This window comes from Psittacula echo (genome assembly GCF_963264785.1).
Source record: "Psittacula echo genome assembly, chromosome: 6".
In the NCBI taxonomy this organism is placed as follows: Eukaryota; Metazoa; Chordata; class Aves; order Psittaciformes; family Psittacidae; genus Psittacula; species Psittacula echo.
Window position 1 is genome coordinate 66,653,332 of NC_137743.1, and position 23,265 is coordinate 66,676,596.

At 42.4% G+C, this 23,265-nt stretch overlaps 1 protein-coding gene across 2 annotated transcripts in view; it reads left to right on the plus strand.

The window, feature by feature from the left end:
- The first annotated feature begins 645 nt into the window (after positions 1-645).
- ITGA6 (integrin subunit alpha 6) overlaps positions 646-23,265 on the plus strand; it is a 48,987-nt gene continuing 26,367 nt past the window's right edge. The window contains exons 1-3 of one of the 2 annotated variants that reach the window (XM_080620519.1): positions 646-1,219; positions 22,059-22,186; positions 22,589-22,668. In XM_080620519.1, the coding sequence (XP_080476645.1) occupies positions 1,059-1,219; positions 22,059-22,186; positions 22,589-22,668 (369 nt within the window). In that variant the 5' untranslated portion in view covers positions 646-1,058. The remainder of the gene's footprint in view (positions 1,220-22,058; positions 22,187-22,588; positions 22,669-23,265) is intronic. The other variant, XR_013957147.1, reaches the window with a different exon arrangement.

Here is a 23,265-nt window from a genome sequence, read left to right on the forward strand (position 1 = left end):
GTCTATACACGGAGTTATCCTAGAATAATTACTCAGGAAAAAGTAGCCTGGATTAACTCCATGGGAGCAGAGTATTGTTCCAGAAGGAGTTACTTGGAGTACCAACATATTTGAGTGCTCTGTCTCAATTGCTCTTTTCTCACTTTCTCTGGAATCTCTTGAATGAGAAAAGAAGCTTCTGTCTTCATGTTCTGGATGTCAATAGAAAAGAACAAGGATAAGGTCATGCTGCTTGGCACTTGTGAGGTTTTAAAGGCTTGAATCTTCTTCCCTAAACCAAAGCACTAAACCAAGATTCTGTTAAAAATAGACCAAAACCTCTCTCTTGGGTGGACGAAGTGCACTAAGGTATGCTAGCAAATACCCTTCTGGAGTTACGGGTGCAATAAGCATTAGACAAAAAGATCTGGGCTCCAAACCCATATGTTGTTTTCAAACCATTAAAAGGTAGGGTTAAGGAATTCTCAGATGTATTCAGAGATAGGAAATGCTGGAGGAGGCTCATGTAGTCTTGAGACTTCTGCCCTCATGTGCTGTCTTGAAAAGTCTGGAAAACAGAGATACATATGCACTGGGTTTGGGTTTTTCTTCTTTTTTTTTTTTTTTTCTTAGGGCTGTGTTGTTTGGGTTATACAGACTGAACGCTGCGGGGTCACGCCACCGTATCACCCAGACAGTACCCAGTATCAGTACCCAGACAGGTGCCAGCTCTTATCGTGCGCCGTGGGGGGATCTCTTCCGCTTTCCCCCTCGGCCTACGGCCCAGCCCTCACCTGCGCCCGTGCCCGGCCCTCGGTACCGCTTTGTTTTCGCTCCTGAAAACAGAGCCCACCGCGGCTGGGGTTCGCGGGAGGCGGCGGCCCCTGCTGCCCTTCCCGGGGCCGGGGGCCAGGCCCCAGGGCACTGTGTGCCGGGCGGGGGCCGGGCAGCCAGCGGAGGGCGGGGCGGGGCTGGGCTGGGCTCCGTCACAGCGCGCGGAGCCGGCAGGGCACAACGGGCGCCCTCAGCGCTGGGAGCGGCGGCGCTCGACAGCAGGTTCCTGCGGCCGGCGAGAGCAGATGGCGGCCGCGCTCCTCCTGTACCTGCCCCTCCTGCCGGGGCTGGCCGGCGCCTTCAACCTGGACACGGACAACGTGATCAGCCGGCGCGGGGAGCCGGGCAGCCTCTTCGGCTTTTCCCTGGCCATGCACCGGCAGCTGCAGCCGCAGGAGAAACGGCTGTAAGTACAGCCGCGCCACGCCTGGCCCCGTCCCGGGCCGCCCGCGGGGACCCTCCTCCCTACCGCCGCCGGGGAGCTTCTGCGGGCTGGGGCCGACAGTCCCCCCTCGGTGTCCCGCTGGCGGCGGGGAGGGGATCAGAGCCGGGGGAAGGGGAGCTCGGAGGGGCGGGCGGCACCTGCCGCCGCCCGCGGAGTGCTGCTGCACCGCAGGCCGCCCGGAGGCAGCGTGCGTCGGGCGGAGCGGCGGGGACGTGCTGGGAAGCGAGGTAGCGCCCCGCCCTCCTCGGTGGCCTGCGGGGGCCTGATCGACGAAGGGGGAAGAGAGCAACAGCCCCGCCGGGAAACCTCCCCACCCCAGCCGCGACAGAGGTGTCCTGCGCCGGCCCCCCGGAGGGAGCATGGGGAGGCTGGAACATGGGGCGGGCTCCCGCGGCAACGCTTACCTCCTCCGCCCGTGCCCCGGGGCTGCGGGTGCCTGTCCAGGCTTTCGGGTTTGTTCTCCATGCGCATACCCGGCTCGGGTAACGCCGAGGCTGCTGTTCAAGACGGAGCCTGTCCGGGGTGCAGGTGGGAGGTGGTAAAGGAAGACGGGAAATACAAATCAGTGTTGGTGGCGCATGGGTGGAAACTAGGAGCTTCTCTTTGAGAAATTCGGAAAGTAAGGCTCCTTTGTATCTCTTCAGGGTCCTTGCCTCTTCGTGACCATACCTTAGCATTGCCTTGCCCCACCTAACCCGTAGCACTAGATGAAGTGTGTCTTGTGTCAAGTATTATTACCAAATAGATGTGTCTTCCCCAAATATTTATTTTTAATTAAAGGGAAGACAAGCCCATAATTCATACAGAGTTAATGGGAGAAGGAAGCTGGAAAGAAATTGTATTCTTTATAAAGTTAGCTGAAAAACTTAAAAAGTCCTGTAGCCCCTTTTTTGCTAACACTCACCTTCTGTTGGTTTCGTCAAAATTAGTGTGTAAAGCAGTATAAATCTCAAATGCCCACATTCATTCTTCCATCTAGTAGACTAAATGGCTAATGGTATCCTGGAGAAGGAAATAGAAATCTGTGAAGTTCTTTTCAGAACCTCAGAAGCCTTTATCTTAATTCTTGGTGAGATTACTCCTAACATTGGTCTCAGTTCTAAGAAAGTGGTGCCTGAAGCTTGTTAGTTTCCCACTGTATTGTCAATGCTGGTAGAATGAGTGTGTCAGAGTATGCAGACAGCCAATTAGGAGAAGTCAGTAGAAACACAAGTGCGGTCACAGTATTCAGGCTAGTCTGAAATATTTGGCTGAAATGCTTCAGAGATGGCTGCTATGAAAGTTCTGTATTGTATGTATAGCAAGTGCTTCCTCAGGCAGTCCAAATCTGGGGACAGAGCAGAGCCAGATGATATCTGCCCTGACTGGGCTTTCTGAATCCAGGCTTTCATGAGAAGCAAGTGTCTCTGTTAGAGACAGAACCAGACTAGAGAAACTGCAGTTTATGGTGTTGTGCAGTTCTGATGTCTTGGCCATTTTAAAAATGTATTCATGAGTTTTAGCATAAAGAATTTGAGTGTTACCCTGGGTAGCTGGTGGGTAGTGCCCTTGGAATGAAACCATTTATGTCACGCAGGCGTGTTATAGTCACTTTGAGCATCATTTTTCCATCTGTAAGAGTAGTAGTGTGTGGCTGTAAGAGCACAAGACATTAAACATGCTGAACTGAAACTATCTTTCATAGGGACGGAGGTGTGTTTGGCTCATTTTGCGTAAGTTCTGTCTCATGAAACAGATGGGAGTTTTGAAGGGGAAACTTGAAGTGAACTTCCTATATTAGGCTGCCTATTTATATTAGATAAAAATGAGTGACACTGAACCAAATGATATTAATATGAATATGATAATAATATGAATATGATATAAATATAAATATAAATATATAAAATATAAATAAATATAAAATATAAATAACTATAAATATAAATATGAATATAATATGAAAATGATAATTAATATGACACTAATACCAAATGATCTGTGTTTCTGTTTCATGGAAATCATGTGCAGTTTCTAAATAGCTTGACTCTTTGTAAGTGGAACAAATGGTGTCTGCTGTCCAGATACTGGTGAAGGTGGAAAGTTACGGGAATGGAAATCATGTCATATCTGTACTGCCAAAGTGGTTTTATGTACAGCTATCTTTTAGTTAGAAGTATTTGTTTTACCCATTCTTCTTGAATGGATGCTAACTTAAAGGCTCAGTTACAGTCTGAGTGTGAGCACTGTTAAGTAGTTGCCAAAAGTACACAGACCCCATTTCATCATTGAAACTTAATGAAAAATTATACTTGAGTGCTCATCTGGCAGCAACCCCCATTCCAAAAACCCTGCCAACCTGAGCGCCCCTATACCCCTCCAACATGTTGCAACAGGCATGTGCAAGATCAGTCAGTCCTTGGGAAAATGAGCAAATGAGAGAAGGTGAAATGCATGAATTCTTCTTAAGGCCTGTTTTAGTCTGTGGCTTAGAGCAAGGCTTGGTAAAGCAAGCTAAATGATGTATAATTTTTCTCTTGTCTTGCTTAAGTGGTTTTTAAGTGAAATGGTTCCCTCTTCCTTACACTGGATAATTCAGTGTTAAGAATTACGAAAATCCTCTATAAAAATGAGGGTGGAGAATGCCTAGGAGGTGTGACAAATACAGGTACAGCTGCAATAGCCCTTGTTTAAACATGGTATTTGCTTTTGATCACCTTTTTCCTTAGTCACAGGATACTGTGGATTGTGTGTTAGCTTTGAATGGCAATCTTTTAATTTATTAGCATGAACTACTAATGCCACGTTTGCTAACAATGAATTACTTAGCTCCTATGGGTACTTCATTCCCTATGGGTACTCTGTGGGTAGATGACTGTTCAACTGGTGCCAAGTGTAAGGCTATGGACTAGTAACAGGATTTTGTTTTTGTTTGTGAGCATCTTCATGTGAGAAAAGTTGGAATGTTTGTCAGTTGGAGAGGAGAAAAACTGTATTAATTCACAGTGACTGAAAGTGGACTGCTAAAGGCATGTGGGTGTGAAAGACAGCCAAGCACAATCTTAATGTGCATCAGGGGAGCATTAATGTTGGCAGTAGTAAGTGCAGCCTGCCTGGATTTCTGTGTACAGTTCTGGTTCACTGTCAAGCACAGTGAATCAGGTAGCAGAAAAGCCTAATGGAGCTCTAAGAGAGCTGAGCTTACTGCCCTGGGTAAGATTGCTCTGCCTTTAATCTGTCAATATGACAAAAGTCTGGTTCTGTGAGGGGATGGTGGCACAACAGCAGTGTGTTTTGTTGGCAAACTGGGAAAAGATTTGTAACTTGGAGGGGCCTTAGGCTTTGTGACAGTGTAGCTGTACGAGTCATGTGGTTAAAGCTTAAGTAGTCCTGTGATTGAGAATGTGAGTGTAGCTAGATTTGTAAATGGGGACTATGCTCACTGTATATGTATTAGCTACTATATATTATAAATACATTATGATTATAATGAAGATATTATTACTAGCTATTCACTTTATATAGTGACTGTAGCTACATGTATAGTTTTATAGTATATAATATCTATATAAATTATATGCAGGTACACCTACTCCAAGTAAGATGTCCAACATGTCTGTTCCAGTTCTTTTTAGTTGTAATTCACACTGATTTAAGCACGTAATCTTGAATTAGAACACAAGCCCCAACTGGTATATAACTATTACTGGTAAGTAATTCTGATACTATTTTCAGTGGAAGTATGGAGCTGAATTCATGTAGGCTTCTTGGTATTTAAGGCAAAAAGGATGAAATTGTAGTAATCAACGTTAAAGATCTAATCAGCTGAAAAGCTGTGTGGTTGAAAGTTGTGGATAGGCGCTTTATGTGAAGACTGCGCTGCCCATTAGCAGCCACAAAGTTCTAAAAATTGAAATATCTTACTGTAACTTGTGACAGATTTTGCTGATACTGCATGTGTCTGCTGTGAGCTGTTATATCAATACATAACAAAGTTGCCTTAGGTCAGCAGGACTGCTGACATTGCTGTAGTGCATCCTTAGTGGTATTGAGCCACTGCTTCTGTGTTGATTGGGGGCTTGTGCTCACATACGCTTTGCTCCAGCAACAAAAGAGATGGATTATGCTGGTCTGCAATGGAAAATGACAATTTCTGCTTGCAGAGGTGGTGTAGAGTAATTCGAGCTTCAGGTAGGAAAGGAGTTTGTCTATGTTTGAGATTGATGTCCTGTGGCAAAGGTCAGAATCAAATGAAGCTGGGAAGGAGGGAGGAGTAGTTTAAAAGTTTCCCTGTAGTGCTAAGTGGAAAGAATTTTGAAAAGGAGAGGATCCATCATACTAACATCCTGGGTGAGAGAAATGGGAAGATTAAATCTACATTGCATAAGGGGGAAGAATGTGGAATTTCTGTAGGTGGAGTCAAACTGCAGAAAGCAGGCTTTTTCCCAGTGCTGTTTGTGTTGTGCTGTGGGCAGAGACAAAGCTGACAGGTTTGCAAGCGAGGTGCCCAAAAAATTGGGAACTCTGTCATATGTCACTATCTAACTCCATTTTTGCAGGTGTAAAAGAAGAGGTCAATGTTGTTGTTGTTGTTTTCCTCAAAGGAACAGGGAAGAATTGTGCACTTAGTCCTGCTGAACTCTACCAAGGCAAGAAAAGAAGCATTGGGCTGGTACACACCAGGAAGTTAACACTAGTGTAACCACTTCCGTCAGTGTAGAGAAAGGAGCAGACTCTGCAAGCAAGGCACTTGTGAAATCGCAGGTCATATGGCAAAAACATGCTTCTGATGGCCAGTTTAGTCCAGGTGGCTCTGAAAAGGCTGTGTCAGAAAAGATATGATATGGTACAGTCCTTTGTTAGCTGTGTGAGTTGACAGGTTCAGCTTCACTGCCATGTTAACTGGTGTGACAGACGCTCATAGCGTAAAGCTGGCCTTCCCACATAAGTGGGAAATCTCTTATCCCAGTCCTCCATCCCATGAGAAACTTGCTCTGAAAGAGGTCATATGCTTTTCAGATAATGTTTTGGTTTTTTCTAAAGTTACCTGTAAGTACAGAAGAATGTTAAATAACCCTGTGGAAGATGTGTTATTTTTCTTATGCTGGTGTTAAGAATTAATAAAATTCATTGCTGTGCCTAGTGTGACCCTTCATGAGTAAGGACTGTATCATATGCCCTCTGTCAGCAGGGATGATAAATGGCCTGATGTGCAGGCTACAGCTTTGAGTAACAGCCTAGGCTGTCAGCTTCAATTACAGCTCATAAAATTGTTATGCTCTTACTGGAAGATGCTTGTACCTGATACAACTCCTTGGTTTCATAGCTTTTTATTTTTACTTACACCGAGCCTGATTGATGTATCAGTTTCTAATGTAAGAGGTACCATGTCTTTGATGGGGTTACTAGAGCATAATATTTACAGGGGGAGGTGATGACAGCTTTAGAAGCATTTTGGCTTAGGCTTTCTTTCTTATTTTTAAATATCTCATTAGATGTGAATGGAAATTTGTGGAGGCACAAATTCCTCTCTCTTCAGGCTTGTGCATTTGGAAAGAGAAGGCTGTTCCGAGAGCATTAAAATGTAAGTGATGGCTCAGTTAACCAGAATTGCTTTAAGTTTCTCTCATTCAAGTCTGTTGTAGTCACCCCTTTCTAAAAGGATAGAATTTATACCAGGTAGTTCCTGGTTAAATAATATTAGGATATAAATCAACCCTGATGAACACAGCATATGCTAGGCCAGTGAGTGCTATTGTGGCCAAAGTATTAGAAATGTCTTGGAAAGAGAGAAACTAAATCTTGCATCCTCTAAAACTTGTAAGGTTAAAAAAGTGTAACTGGAACAAAATAGCACAGTGCAGACAAGGACAGACCTTGATCTCAGGAAGGAGAAGGCTTTTTGTCTTACTAAAGTGAACAAAAACTAATGTACTGCACAAATACGAGTTAAGGACAAAGGAAGAGCATTCTTTTTGACAAGTTGTGTTTTTTAGCAGGGGCTGTGGGTCCTGACAGCTCTGCTTAATGATGCTTATAGACTGGGCAGAAATCATGTTTGGAAAGACTGGCAACTGTTCTCTTGCTTTTCAAACCAAGCTGGTGTAGACACACACAGATGGGTAAAGTAGACCCGTCTGTGTGCGTGTCTGATGTAAAGCCTTCAGTGAAACTGTCCATTGTGTACTCCATTGTGGAAAGCACTTGCGGTCATTAACGGGGTTTGCTCTAAATACTGGGGCGGGGGGAGAAGTCATTCTATACCATCCTACCCTGACATATATTTCAGTTTGAGAACTGCAGTTGTAAGTTAGATGGGCTAAAATGTGTTTGAAGAGCATAAGCCCTTACATGCAGAACCTGAGGTGGAAGTGAGCTGGAGAAGCATTTCTTTATGCAGTACCTTTGATGCAATGCGAGGTGGGCTCCTGGAGTGCAGACTGCGGAGTGTGTGCTGTCTATGCGCTCTGCCTCAGTTCTCAGCTGCGTGGGCTGGGGCTGAGTGAATCAAGGCTCTGTGGCACTGGCATCCTGAAAGCCTCTGCTCACAGACAGCTGCTTGCAGCTCATTGCTGCCATGATCTTATGGACTGACTGGCACAAGCAAATTTATGGTGCTGTTCAGACTTGAAATGTGACCACATCAGCTACAGAAGGGTAGAAAGTGAGTGAGTTAGAGAGAATATTGATCAAAATGCAGGGGTGTAAAGTGAAGCATTCAGTCATCTGAAGTACGAAGTATGCACAACACAAGGCCTGCTTTCTGTGTGCTGCTTTGTTCCAGCAGCAAGATTTGGAACAGAGGGACAGAGCAACGACCATTATCTATGAGCTGGGATCTTAAAATATAGCACTTCTATTTGAGGGTATAGTTTTCTTTTGGTTTCTGTTCTAATTTTCTGGCTTTTCTGAGGTCTTGAGAGCAGCAGAGCTTTTGGTAGTGTTGGTCTTGGAGGCACAGCTGTGTCAGAGTTATTATTGGAAGATGTGCTACATTTCTGTATCAGTTTCACTCTTGTGCTGGTTACCTTGATGATGAATAAGGCTCTTTAAGGTGGCATATACTTTAAGAATAAACCCAGGCAATGCTACCATCAGGTACGAATCTGTCTTCATTCAGATGTGGAGTTTCATGTACTGCCTTGTCTACCTTTAATAATTTAATTCACCCATGTAGATAGTCCTAATTAATCCCTCCCTTCTTTTTATTGTTGCAGTCTAGTAGAAAAATGGCTTTTACAGGGGTAGGAAATAGTCTGTGTTGTATCTTCTTCAGAAATGCTGGCTAACCCTGTCAGTCTGCGCCTGAACTGTTTGATCAGTCCTATCTGTAACTGTTCAAGACATGTAAATCTTCATAATGTGACTCTCAAATTAAGTGTTTTTATTTAATTAAACATTTTTATTTACATTTCTGAGAAGTCTTTTTACTCTTGACTGCTCTCTAATAAATATTTTGCAGTTGTGTAGGCTCTTTCATCCTAAAATCTCAAGATCATAGAATCATAGAATAGTTAGGGTTGGAATGGACCTTAAGATCATCTAGTTCCAACCCCCCTGCCATGGGCAGGGACACCTCACACTAAACCATGTCACCATGGTTTAAATGACAAATGACAGACATATGATTTGGAACACAAGCCCATTCTCAGGTCTGAAAATAAAAGTGCCTCATTTTACAAAGATTTAATTAGAATAAGCCGTCACCCTATTAAAATGATCACAAACTAGCAGGGGTTTCTTTGCTACTCCCTGAGTGTTACTTAAGAATTGTACTGGAGAATAAACATGTAATTTTAGTTTGACCTTTCTGTTTACTTTATCTCTCATAGCACACTACTTAGCATACTGCATAAGGCAGACGAAGGTATTCACATTAAATCTGGGCTACCTAGTTTTGTTCTAGCCTCCTGATTTATTACGTTAAGCACTTCCCTGACATCAGAATTAAATGAGACTATCAATAGCTGGATTTGGTATTAATGAAAAAAGACATGATCTAGGAAGACTTATCTCTTACATGTGAACATATCCAGCCTTTGGTTCAAGCTTAACATGACTAGAACAGCGCTCTTAACTTCCTACCATCCTCAACTCTCCCTGTTACTTCCTTTCTCTCTTCCCATGGTACCATTGCTGTTTCTGCATTGTTTAAGCATAATCCTCAGGTTCTTTTTACCAGACTAGGTGTAAAATCTTGTAGGTTCTTTCTAGGTAACACTGAGATAGAGACTATTCTATCAACTGGTATGTAAATCTCCTGTTTAGGCTTTCATTAGCTTTTGCTGTGATTATTCAAATAACCTGTTCCCTGGCCTTAACAAAACCAATCATTTTCTAGCCAATGGTTTGGGCAACTTAGACCTGTCTTTGCAGTGCTTCCCTCTTCTTCCTTGACTTCTGCCTCCAGTTTCCATTCCTCTGCCATGTCAAATTTCAGTTGCTCATCTTCATTTTTCAAGGCCACGCCAATTTTATTCAGTGTATGTGTCAACCTCGTGCAGGTATGTATGACTGGCCAAGGAGACCAACTTTTCACCAGTCAGATCTGCAAGCAAATAACTCTTCTTCCTCCCTCTCACTGCTCATCACGGTCATGTATCGTGATACTAGCTCTTTAACTGTAAAATAGGACTGAAAAGGAGAGCAAATCACTGTTAATGGTGCTTGCTAAGATGAGTGCAATTTTCTGTGTAATATATGTTACTAATGCTGCTAATGTTAATTTGTAAATAACAGAGAAAACCCCAGAAGCAGGACAGGTGGGTTGGCTTCTCATAAATGTTTTTCTTAAAGGATATCAAGCAGAGAAGAATGGTTTACTGATCTAATTTGTTGCTGTCTGGATTCTCCACAAAATAAACCAGAACATTTCCCCAATTAGTATACTGGATTGCCTGGCATGTTACAGCAGTAAATTGTTCAGTAGTCTGCATGGGCTGTTTTTGCCTCTGTTAAACCCTACTCACAACTCTTTCCGTGTGTGCCAGAGCAACTGCCAGTTTTGTAAGGCATGCAATCTGTTAAGTTGTCACAGGAGATACCTGATTCATTTCAGAGGAAATGCTGTTTAAAATCAGTTTAAATGCTTCAGAACCAGCCTGGGGCTGGATAAATTGTTTAGCCATAATTGGAAAAATGGCCACATTTTGGGGACATATTCTGCAGAATGGACAAGACAGAGATCAGGCTGTTGGGCAAGTGCGTATTTAAAACCAAGCAAAAATCTCTACTACTGAATGGGCAGATGGTCTGTACTGTGAAACATTAGCTGGAAAATTAACACCTCATAGTGGTATTTAGCAAGGGTAGGTACAGTAACAGGCACACAAATACCTGAAGAAAGAACTATATAGAATTGTCTGGAAAACATTGAATAATTTATTAGCATTGGATATCGTTGATTGAAATACGTGTGAGGAAGTTGCTGCTTTGAAAGTAATGGCATGAGAATATAACCCAGAAAAGCAAATGACCATGTGAAAATAAGAAAATCACTTCCATTTTTGATTTTTTTTTTTTTTCAGTATATCAAAAATAACTGGGTTAATAAAGCTCCTTCTACAACTTCAGCATAAAATGTACTGTGTTCTTGGTAGAAAAACATTTCCCATGGGTTTAAGGTATCGAGAGTATCACATTTTCTAGAACTATTTTGAGAATTCTATAACTTGCTTTGGAAAAGAGAATTGCATTTATGTTGTTTTGAAAAGCAGGTCAGATGTATTCTGCTGTGAAGTATCTGAGATTAGATTTTGGTATCAAAATGGTAGTAAAAGCCAAAAAGTTCTGGTTCTTACACTGTGATTTTTGGAGCATTTGCTATTGTGAAGTGACCATTTTCGGCTCTGGAGCACTGACTGTTTTCCTTTCTGACAGAACTGCATCTAAAAATGTCATTTCCTAATACTGATTTCCATTAAGCAGTTGTACTAATTTATGTGAGGATGTTTTGACTGTGTTTGAAGGTCTGCACTGTCAAGAACAAAAGCAAGAGGGGTTCATGGGATGCTCCCTGTCTAGATGCTGTTCACAGCGTAAAAAAGTACCCTTCCAGGTACATGTATGGATCCTGTGCTGAGTTTCTCTGTCAGCTAGCAAGCTTCTGTTAACTTTTCAGCTGTATTCTTTGTGTTTGTTTCCCACTTTCAAGGAGCTGAAAGGAGGAATGGCATACCTTATAGAGCCAGAGTGGTGTTTCCTTTCTAGTGAAGATGACTGACAATTTTTTCAAGTGAAGCTGAATAGACTTAGCTCCTGCCTGTTTCAGCTCCATTGTTATCCTCCATCAAAAGCAGGTCTATAAAATGTATCCTTAAGAACCAAAGGAAACCAGGATTGCAGATATGCTGGGAGCAACTCACCCCTGTAGTGCCGAGGTTGTTTGCTCAGCAGCACACGTGCGGGTCAAAGGTCTGAGGGAAATTCATGTTTACCCTGGAAGTGCTCAAAAGTGGCAACCAGCTGTTGCTGATGGCAGGAACATTATTGTTGTGTGTAGGTGAATTTTCTGCATCCTTCTTTTCTCATAGCACTTTTCACATTACCCTTGCAAAGGAATGACAAAAGGTTGGTTATCCTTGCGCTTTGTCATAGGTGCTGACAAAGCTGCATAGTGGTTAAATCTGGTGGCTTAGACCGGAGTGATACGTAGCTGAGTCTCTGAAGAGAGATCAGAGCTCATAGTTAATTATCCATGTTTTGTTTAGCGTGAAACAAACCTTAGGTGAAAAGTCAGATTATTTTCTTGGCCAAAGATGCTAAAATCCATCTGGCAATTTTTTTCTTGTTCTGTAGCCAACCCCTGTAGCTGCTGCTACAAATCCAGCACAATCTCTGTAAGCTTTTCATCCACTCAACTTACCTTTCTGGCACATCAGTGTTTGATGATTATGTAGGGTGGCCGCAGAATACTGCTGAAGAGGTAGGTTTCTTCTGTGCTCCCAGTCAAGCTGTATTCCTCCATGTAGTGGAAGAATACTTTAGTTGTCAGATTAAATCCAGCTCTAGTAATAGCTGCAATACTGTTCACACAGCTTTCAGCCTATGGGAACATAGGGTGTTAAAAATACTTGGAAACAAATAATTCCATGTTCTGCTCAAGTGAGAATGTTGGGAGTGGTGAAAGATGGAAAAAAATTACTTGTGAAGCATGTGTACATGTGGAGGGGGAGCAGTGTATAGTGGAAGAGAATGCAGTGGGTTTCTTGGCATAGTCTCAAGTAGAACTTATTTTGCAAACAGAAAAATGTTGTTCTTAGGTTTTGCAAACTGGTTGAAATTCTCAGAGTTTGTATATTCCTACTCCATAGAAAAATACAATTGCTTCTTCTTCCACAAGTGTGTGCATGGAGACGTTTATTGTGAATATATGTTTTATTTCTGTTGATCTGTTTCATCACTGTTTCAGTAGCTGCATGAAACATAAAAAAAAAAGGCTTCTGAAGTGTCCCAGCTGCATGGGCATTTGTATGACTTGGTTCTCCTACGAAAATACCTCATTGGAGGGATGTTTTTCCAAGTGATTTGAATGTGTTTTCAGTTAATTTGAAGGAGTGAGGGGCTATGTGTTAGTAAGTATATGCAGTAACACATCTGCTTTTGACATTCATGGCCCAAGGAAAAGTTCACTCAGACTGTGAATCCTGGTGTTTAAGCAGGACCATATGGTTTGTTGTGGTTCAACCATGGTTGGCAGCTAAGTACCATGAAGCTGCTTGCTCACCCCTACCCTGCCTGAGTGAGATGGGGAGATTGGAAAAGGGAAAACCCATGGGTTGAGATCTGAACAGTGTTTAAGAATTGGGGGAGGTGGGGGGGAGTAAAATATATTCACAACAATAATAATAATTAAAATGGAAAGGACATACTGTGCATGATGTGCTGTGGTATTGAATATCAGGTTAGGTGTCCTGTGTCTGCTCCCTCCCAGCTTCTTGTGCCTGTTCTCAATGGCAGAACATGGGAAGTGGAAAAGTCCTTGACTTTTGATAAGTGCTACTTAGCAACAACTAAAACATCAGTGTGTTATCAATGTTTTTCTCAGACTAAACCCAGAACAGCACTGCATCAGCTACCAAGAAATAAAAAATATCCCAGCCAAAGCCAGGACATGGTTTTAAGACTAAAAGAATAATCTGAACTGTGCAAGTGACTTTCGGCTGTTGAGGTGTGTGTTTGCTGGCTGTTCGTGTACTTGTTCTCTGAAACATTCGTTAGGGCTTAGGTATCAAGAAGGTCCATGCCTTTCCTACAGGTGTTCTTCAGCCTGCTTGCACAGGGTACCTCTCTGTGGTGCCATGGGCTTATGTTGGCAGCTGGGAGGGCACAGCTTATCTTGGAGTGCCAGTGTTGGTGTGGTGTGGGTGAGCTTCCCACTGGGGCTCTCACTGGTGCATTCAGTCTCAGCTGAATGTGATGAACTTCTCTTGTTCAGATGGTCAGATGGTGAGTCCACTGAAGTCGCAGTTTACGATTTCTGTGGTTGTGCACTTAGTGCGGGAGGTTTCTCCCTGTCTTGTTTTTTCCCCCCTACAATTCAGAGGGAGAAGGTGTTAAGTCTGGAAAAAGAGCAAGTCTTATAAATTTGATACATGGGTGAAGAAACTACAGCTTGGGTTAGTTTGGGGAGCAGTCACTCTTCGAATACTGAAGGGCTGTGGGATTAGTTGCTGTAACATGTTGTATTGCCCATTGATTCTACTGTGAAATGCCTGTCCCTCTTACTGTACTTTTTTCATGCCTTTTAATGGTTTAATTATAGTCATAAATGAAACTGATGTTCTTCATTCAGTGAAAGAAAGAGAGGAATGACATTTCAACACAAATATGTTTTGTGCTGAATTAAAACTGCTGCAGGTTTTTCTAAAATGGCTTTTGGCATGTTGATGAACAGTATACGCCTGTTGGTTGTTACCTTTCTAACAAGTAATGCCTTCAAATACTGACTGAGAGCACTGTGCTTCCAGATTACTACATTGGGGGGTGGGGGAGGTAGGGAGAGGGAAGTCTGATCAACTGTTTCCATATTTGATTACTTCTGTTTGTTCTCTAAAGCATGTACCTAGTAGGGATGTGATACTCCTTTCATTTTTCATGAACATCAGACGGAGATGGCATGTGTAGTGGGGTACAAAGACAAGCCCTGCAAATGTGAAGAAGTTTAAATTTGAATTCAGAGGTTTTCTATGGCATGAATGGCCAGCATCCCAGGTGCAGGAGACTGATTCCTATTCCTGATTTCTGTCATGCACTTGCTTACTTGAGCCTTAGAGTGAGCATGTCTACAGAACAGCAGTCAGCACTGACAGCAGCGGGGATGGGCAATTCATTCTTTCTGTGCTGGCAGGCAGCTGAGACTGTTGGGTCACCCCTGCTTTGTTGCAGCCACCCTGTCTCACTTGTCCTGCTGCTGCTGGGACCTGTGCTTTAACCTTCAGTGGAGAGTAATTGGGTTGTGCCTGAATGACTGGTGGGACTCACATGGTTTCAGTGAGCCCCATGCAGACAAGGTGGTGTGGGCAGGAAGTACAAGGGCCTCAGCTCCCAAGTTTGTTTCTTGAAATGGTGCATTTGTCACTTCTCCAGTTAAGCTCCATGTTAAATCCTAAAAGGATTTCATGCAGTAACAGGCACTGCTGTGTTAGAAAATGTGAGTGAAAATCCTTTTACTGTTATTTCTTCATGCTTGGGTCTTTCTTTTATATCTGAAGCAAGCAGTGTATAGCTGGTAAGGCAGAAATTAAAACTGTACGTGTTATACAGGTTTCACTTGCTATTTGGCAGTGTGAAAAATGTGTGAAGTATCTCCTGGTTAAAGCCAGAGAGTGGTGCCTGAAATGGAAAACTTCAGTCTGAAACATGAGTTTGGAGCAGACTGTACTGTTTCTTGTAGGAAAAATGCTTTCTACCAATGAAAATGAGACCTGCAAAACCTATTTCAAATCTGTACAGGCTGGGCTCTAGACTGTGATGGGAAGGGGTTTGTTTTTACATGGGACTTTTTCAAAGGCAGTACGTGGCCTTTCTGGAACAACGGGTATCTGTCATTCAAGTTTTACTTTGTAGTAGCTTGCCCTAGTCCTTGTGCTGCTTTTGGCTTTTTTTTCCCAGCCTCTCTCATAATCCACTTCCCAAAAAGACTGAATGAATAAGATAAAATCTGTCCTTCAAATGCCAAGCCTCTAGGCGACAGATTAATGGTGTACTTGGCCATGGCTTTGCACTGGTAGTTGGAAAATACAACTGTGGAGTAGCAGATTAGGAGAATCATCAGTCACTCAAAATAGCTGCTAACAAACAGGCTGGTAGTGATGGGTATCTCTTTAGAAAGCATCGAAAACAAGTTCCCTATTGACATAGTTACTGGCTGGATTTGACTGGGAGAGGGTTGTTTTGGAGAAGCTGAGTCCCATGATCCAGCTCCAGTTCCCAATAGCAGCTGAAGTGCATGGAGGGACAGTCTCTCTGTGCTCGTTAGTCCGTGGTTGTCCTGTCGTGTGACTTGTTTCTGTGGTAAGAAGCCAGATCTGGGCACAAAGCAGAGGTGGTGCCACCAGTATTCAAACACGGTGACTGTCCCATTGACCAACTTAGTTATGTTTAAGTATTGTGGGGGTAGAGATGCTCCCATCCTCCCTGCTCGTCAAGTTTAAAACGTGTTGAGACCAAACCAGTGCAGAGGACTGAAATTACAGCTCCCAGGAGGGCTCTAGATGTCCATGCTGAGATCAGGGCTCTCTGCCTGCAGGCTGTAAACATTTGATAGTCAACTAGTGACTGTGACTGGTGATTTGGTAGTAAAATCTAATCTAGATATGAGATAGTGGTAGTTACTCTAATTTCTTCATTTTGTTCAATGCAGTGAAAATCTTTGCAAGCCAGTACCGGGAGTGTGAGAGGAAAAGGATGCCGCAGTTTATCTGTCTAGTCAGAAAGATGTTTCATAGCACTTAGCTTCATCACTTTCCAGATTTTCACACTCCTTGGTGTGTATAGAGTCTTTCTGAAAACACAGTGAAGTGCCAAATCTGCAGTGGCAGCACTGTTATCTGAGAACAGCAGCTTTAAACTGGACACTTGTGCTCAATGAAGGTTGCAAAATCGGGAATTACTTACGCCACTGACTGTTTTGTTCTGCCTGAACATGGAAATGGCTAATGGTTCGTTACCCAGGAAACACTTCCAGTGGTTTCTGCTCCAGTCTGTTCAAGCTCAGAGCTGGCACTATTGGTGCCTTGCTGTTAAAGAATAGTAAAGATGTGCCTTGTTTGGGGTAAAAGATACCATGGAAAAGGAAAGAATTTAAGGAATGAAGGAAGCTTTGGGAGATAGCAAAGTGTGAGCTCAGTGCAGACTGTGGTATTTTTTGCATTTGTTTAAATCAGAATGTAATTTACTCAATGGAAGCCTCTTACTTTGAACAGGATTTGCTTTCAAGAAAATGTTGAAGGTACTCTCCCTCCTCTGACTTGATTTCTTTTGATTGTTTATTCCAAAATAGAACTGTAATGAACTGCTGCTGCTGGTTTTGTTCTCTGAAGTATGTTGTAAAAATCCTATGCTGCTGTAGACAGTTCCAGGATGTAAGCGAGAAAAAGAATTTCACTGCAGAGTGGGGGAATACTTCCAGGAGCTTGGAGGCTTTCTGGGTTTCTTTTGATATGGTTTTCCCATCTTAACTGCAACATTCCTTTTGGAAGCAACCAGGGTAGTTTCATGAGCAGTGTTGGAGGGAGTTCAGATAGCTGTGAGCTCCCTGTTGTTTCCATTAGCTGAGAAGGAGCCACAGACACCTACTGAACTTCTCAAGAGTTACCATGGAAAGCAGGGAGGGTTTTAGAACCTGCACCCCACTGCTTAATATTCTGCAAAAAATGGGAAGCCATTTCTGTTGTATTTTGCTTTGGATTTTAACAACTCTTTAGGGCTGCTTTTGATTATATTAACTTAGAGCCTTCTTGATGTTCACCCGCCTGATCTTACTGAATACTGGTCAACAGCAGTCGACAAACTGAGGCCTGATTCCTGCCTGACTGGGCAGTGAGTTCCCACCTCCTTCCACTTCTTGGAAATGTGTGGGTTTATAAAGAGTGTTTTCTGCATGCAGTTATCCACAGGGCTGGTCCAGCTCTAGATGAAGTCAGTAAGATGTCTTAATGCCTTTTCTGAGGCTTGAGTGGTGCTCGTCATAACTGATGAAATGGAGTTTCTGTTGCCTCAGCTGTTCTGGTCAGGGGTGATGTAATACTACAGTGGTGTGGCTGGGATCACCTGCATCTGTGCAATGCAGGCACCATCCACCTGAGCCAAAATTGCGTCTCACCGAGGTCAATTAAATTGTCAATACATGGCAGTCCTGGAGCTCTGATCCTATAGGATTATCCCAGGTTTGGCCATGAATCAGGGTTATAGGAGAGTAAATCTGTCCCTGGAAGCCAACAGATGCTCATAATTGGCAGTGGGACATCAGTCATTATCACGTATCTCCAAGAAGTAGTTAAGAGAAAGCAATAATTTATCTAACTCTTAACTAATAGAGCAACAGGACTGATGGATTTGGTTTGAAATTGGAATTCTAGTTTGAAATTGGAAGGCACATGCTTCAGTTACGGGATATAACTGGAGCCAAAGAGCTTTGGGGTTTGTGCCAGGGTATGAGAGAATTCTGATGTTTTTTTTCCAACATTATGACTTGATAGACGCTTCTTCTAATCTACAGAAATGTAACATAACGCACTATTAACAGAAGTTAATGTAACACCTGTGCAGTCTGATTGGCTCAGGGAAAACCTCGTCAATTTATAGTACATATTTAAGCAAGATGAATGAGGAAATCAGGATTCAAGTAGCACAAAGCATCTGATTTGTACATGAGGAACAGTAATATTTTTTTGTCTGACATTTAGCTCATGTTAAACATAGATACTAAACCATCATAAATAATGGATAGCTAAGGCTCCATCAGGAACAGATGCTCAGGCATGTTTGTGCTTTGTGGGCTGTATGGCTGAGCCTCTGTTTTCTGCACAGGAATAAGGCAAACCTGCCATGGGATAGAAGGTCAGTAAAATGTCCACATGTTGGAGTCTCTGGGGTTTAATCTCTGATTCTGTAGTCTTGACATTGGGGCATTATTTTGGTATCTAAGTATGGATTCTGGAGCCTGACTTGGGCATTCAGACCTGCATTGACAGTAGTGACTGTAGCCCTTGCACACCTTCAGGAAGAAGACCCAGTGAATAAAATGCTGTGATCATGGGTGGAGGGAAATGAAGAATTTGCTGTGGTCAGTTGTTGTTTGCAGAGGAAGTTCTTGGGTTTTATGTCAGTGTTTCATCTGCCGATACAAGGAGATAGCGATAGCCCGGAGAGCACCTCCTTACCCCCCCTTCCTTTTGCAGAAAGAGGTTTTCCTTGCCACTGAGAAAGCTAAAATGGAACATGCAAAAAAACCTGACTCGCTTTTGGCATAATGAGCTCCAACTTGATTGAAATTCTTCTATTAAAATGCAGGCAAGTAAGTAGCTGTACAGTAATGACTGCAATGTGTCGTCAGTATGGAAGGACTCTGTTGAGCACGTCGCACAGCTCAGTGTACAGGCTGATTCATTTGGACTGCTGCAGTCATGCTGAAACTCATCCTGGTACATGCTCTGTGTCACACTTCCTTAGTTAGGTGCACACTTTCATTTTAAATAAGTAATTTGGCTTCTATAATAGAATTCTGATTTTTCAGACAGACCTCTTGAACAGTGGGCAGTGAGAACAGCAGCTCTGTTGGTCACAAGTCACAATGTGCATGGTGCAACATGCATGATGTGTTTTGCTTAATTTATTCAGCCAGAGACTAGATGCACAAACTTAAGTCCATAATAATGTTGATGATCCTCATAAACATTTATAATCCTCATCGTCTTTAACTTGCCTTGCAGAACCTGGAAGCAAAAGTTTAATCTTCTCTGCTGTGGTCTTTAGGGCAGACAATAGTGGAAAAAGTACAGAGGAGTTACGCCACTTTTTAACGGGTATTTTCACTACTACTTGAAAATACATTTCAGGATTTACCATAGTGTCCGCCTGAACTGTTCTAACCCTTTGCAAGCGCCTGCTCATGGTGTGTGCTAGTGTGCGTGTACTGTGAACTGTGTTGTAAGGACTTGCAGTGATGCACCTGACAGGATTCAAGACTTTTGTGTTTGATGAGCCTTGAAGACAAGTGACAGGATTCCTGACACAAGTTCTTTGAAGTCTGGAGGGTTTTAAACAAGTCTGTCTTGAAATACTTCATTTACAGTGGAAAGTAACTTATGCAAGATATGGTCAGGGGGCATGAGCACTGGGAGGGATGTAAGGATGCCCGTTTCCTTTGAGGTCATGTTGGATTGACACTTTCTTTTCTTCAAAGAAGTCTCTTTAAAGAAGAGATTAATGATAATTAATTAATTATTTAATATTTTAATAATTAAATAATTAATTTTAATGATAAAAATCATTTATTGATCTCATCAGGTGCCTGTTTGAGATGCCACAGAACATTTGGGGCATCTTATGGCAGGTGGCCCATCTTTCCACTCTGTCTTCTGTTGGCTGCACTGTTTCTTCCCTGATGCTTCCGTAGGTGTCCCCTCTGGCTGAATTGCCATCAAGATCATGGTATATTATAGAACATCATATTTCAGTTGATCTGGAACCACTGCTGTCAGTAGTATGCAGATGGGTGGATTAAACCAGATTAAGTATTTCAATTCCAGAAGCCTTAGTTGTGTTCACGGTGTTGAAACAAAGGTTTCTGATTCAATTTCTGTAAGTGAAATTCAAGAAATGATTTTTACCACCAAGCTTGGAATGAAAAGGTAGAAATAATAAAAATCTTTATAAGGGAAATCAGTGCCTCTAGTTTCTTAAATTTATGGTTGTTAATGTAAAAAACCCCCAAATATATATACAAATCTCATTGTCTTTCCCTGGGGCATAACAGAACTGAGAAGAAAATATATCTGTTCCCACATCAGGACTATCTCAGAAACAGATGCTTTGTGAAAGAGTGACTGTAGGAGATTACAGTTAGATGCACTGTTGCCAAAGTTAGAAATGGAGTTATTAAATGGCCTTTCTGAAAGCGTGTTGTTGTTTGGGTTACAAACTCTTGTGATGACTGCTTCGTTTCTGAAGAAACCTTTGAAAATGATGCCAGGCATATGTAGGGGGAAGAGAAGGAAACACTTTAAACCAGAACCCACCCACATGGTGTGCCCTGATCTTATGCGTGTACCAGGCAAAAGTGAGTGTTTTACCTGAAGGTTTCACCCTGCAGGGGTTTACCTTCACAAGGGCAAATTATGGATTGTGGGAGCATGTATTTCTATGAAAGTGGTGAACACTTGGCTGGTGTAACTTTCTGCTTATAAAAAAAGTGTGTTTTCTCATAATACATCAGTTTAATTTTGTGTCTCATTATTCAGTGACACTGAATAGCAACTTCATTGTTTTCTTAATAACAAATTATGTATTGATCATAACTGATGCAGTCTTAACTGTTAGATATGAATAAAAGTGAGTCTTGTTTTTAGTAAGAAAAGCATTCTGAGGGACAGCACTGTGCTGTAAAACATGCAGAAAAGCTTTTCTCTCAAGCAAAACTCTATAGCTGAAGCTTAAAGAGGGTCAGAGTTCATTTTTGAGCCTTGTGGATCCTACTGTAGTCCCAGATTGTCCCTCCTTGACAGGATAATGTCAGGCATCTCTTCTGTCAGATGTTTTGTACCAAGGACAGGAAGCACATGGAGTTTGGTCCATCCATCCATCACACCTGCTGTGTTGCACCTGTCCACATGCTGTTCTCATCCTTGTTTTTTCAGCTGAGTGTGATGTTTCTTGTTTCTTCACAAACTGTTGCATGCTGGTTGTTATTAATTTCAGTTATCTGCTTGAGGGACAGCTGTGCTTTGTGTGTGTCACTTCAAAAAAGCATAGGCAATGTAAGATCTTTTTGGCTGAAACCCCTTATTTTTCAAGTAAATATGTCTACTGGTGATTTTGTGATAATGCTCGTGGGGGATGATGCTCATGGGGATGCAGGAAAACAATTTGCTTTATTCAGTTTTTAAAATGAGAACCTTCCCATTTGATTACCAGAAACAGTGTCTAAGGAGGGCTTGTTAGAGTGGCCTTTTTATAGGAGAAGTAAGTCCTTTGTGGAATGGCCTGTTCTTGATGAGACGTTTGTTGAAGTACATTTTCAGCTTCAAAATGGAGTATCTGGCTAAAGGAGTGAAGAGGGGAAGTGCATGTGTGTACAGAGCCAGCTCAACGAACACTTGCTTGGGCCAGGAGGGATCTTGCTTTGCATGACGATACTAAAGTGCCTGTAAATTCAGCCAAACAGTAGCACAGGACTGGTGTAAAATTAGAAGCCAGCCCGAAAGCAGTTGTATTCACTGTGTTGGGGGGCTGTCGTCATTTAAGTAACAATACTTTTCCCGCCCTTACCAGCAGGTACTATAAAGGCAGAAGACCCCACTGGGCAAACTGACAGAGGAGGATGGTTTTCACACAACTACTTTTGTACAGTTGTTATAAACTGCTCCCAGTGAACACTGTCACAATAACAGCAGCAATAACAACACATCCACTACTTTGCAGGTCCAGTAATCACACAACTGTTACTGCTTTACAGGCTTCTTTATTTTTGTTTCAGGAACCATGCTGTGATGTAGCTTTTGGTCCATCTTCACATGTTTGCATGTCAAACCTCTGGCAACCTGGTGAAAAGACTATTCCCTCTAGCAGATCCATTGAAGTTATTTCTCTTTCCCTGCAGATTGCTGGTTGGAGCTCCTCGGGAAAAGGCCTTTCCAGCCCAACAGGCCAACAGAACCGGAGGGTTGTACAGCTGTGACATCACATCTCCAAATGCACATTGCACTCGTGTCATATTTGATGAGGAGAGTAAGTTCTTCAGCACTTTTAGATTGAAACAGTTGTTTAATTCCTCTTATCTGATGTGGTCCTTTCCAAAGGCATCAGTTGTTTTGATGGATTTATACGTAACGTTTTTCGGATCCGAATAAGTTGTAGCTTAATTGCTAAGATAGTAGCATGAGATGCTTAATTCTGGGTAGATTTGGATGTTCTTACTCTTTCATAAATTGATGTGGCATGAAGTGATAGTCTAGAAGTGTTTAACAAAACTGGATGCTGTCTGTGATGAACTGTACGGACGCTGCCACCTGCAGGCTGTCCCATGTACTGTACGGAAGGCCTGTCACGACAGGGACTGTTAAAAGAAACAAAAAGGAGAATAAAGTATTTAACTGTTAATATCTGAAGCTGTGTTATGAAATTCTGCAGCTGATCCGAAGATGGAGAGTAAAGAAGACCAGTGGATGGGTGTAACTGTTCAAAGTCAGGGGCCGGGAGGAAATGTGGTGGTAAGTCCAAAGGTCTAACGTAAAAAAACCATTCTTAGTCTTCAGTAAATGTTGTGAACGGGCTGTGTTCCTATACAGCTTTCTGAAATGTAACTTCCCGATGTTTGCTCCTGTGATTTCTTCTAAGGAAGGACTTGTATGTCTCCCCAGCACAGTAAGACACTTGAGGTTGTAAAAGCTTTAAGTTATTTTTCTAACTGTGAGTTAGCCTTTCTTTATAACCTTTGTAACAGCCTAGGGTGGGCAATGCATTTTCAGTGTGTCCACTTATGGTTTGTTTTTTGTGATATGTACCTTGTTTCTTTTAAATGCCACTGGCTACAGAAGTAGGGAGAAATAGTGTAATGAGGTTGTAAAAGTAGCAAGATGTCCTCTGTTTTTTAGGATGATCAGCCTCAGTTTAACTTTCACCAGGAACTTTGAGTTGCTCCTGTGAACTAGTAAGTCCATTGCAGTGCAGTAAGAACACTCCCTGGTCTTTATTTTATACATTACAGAAAGATTTTATATAATACAGAGAGAAAAAGCTTTCAGGAGTTACCAGAGAATGTTACTTTCTTAGCTCATTCTCAGTTAAATAAACCTCTCCTGGTACTG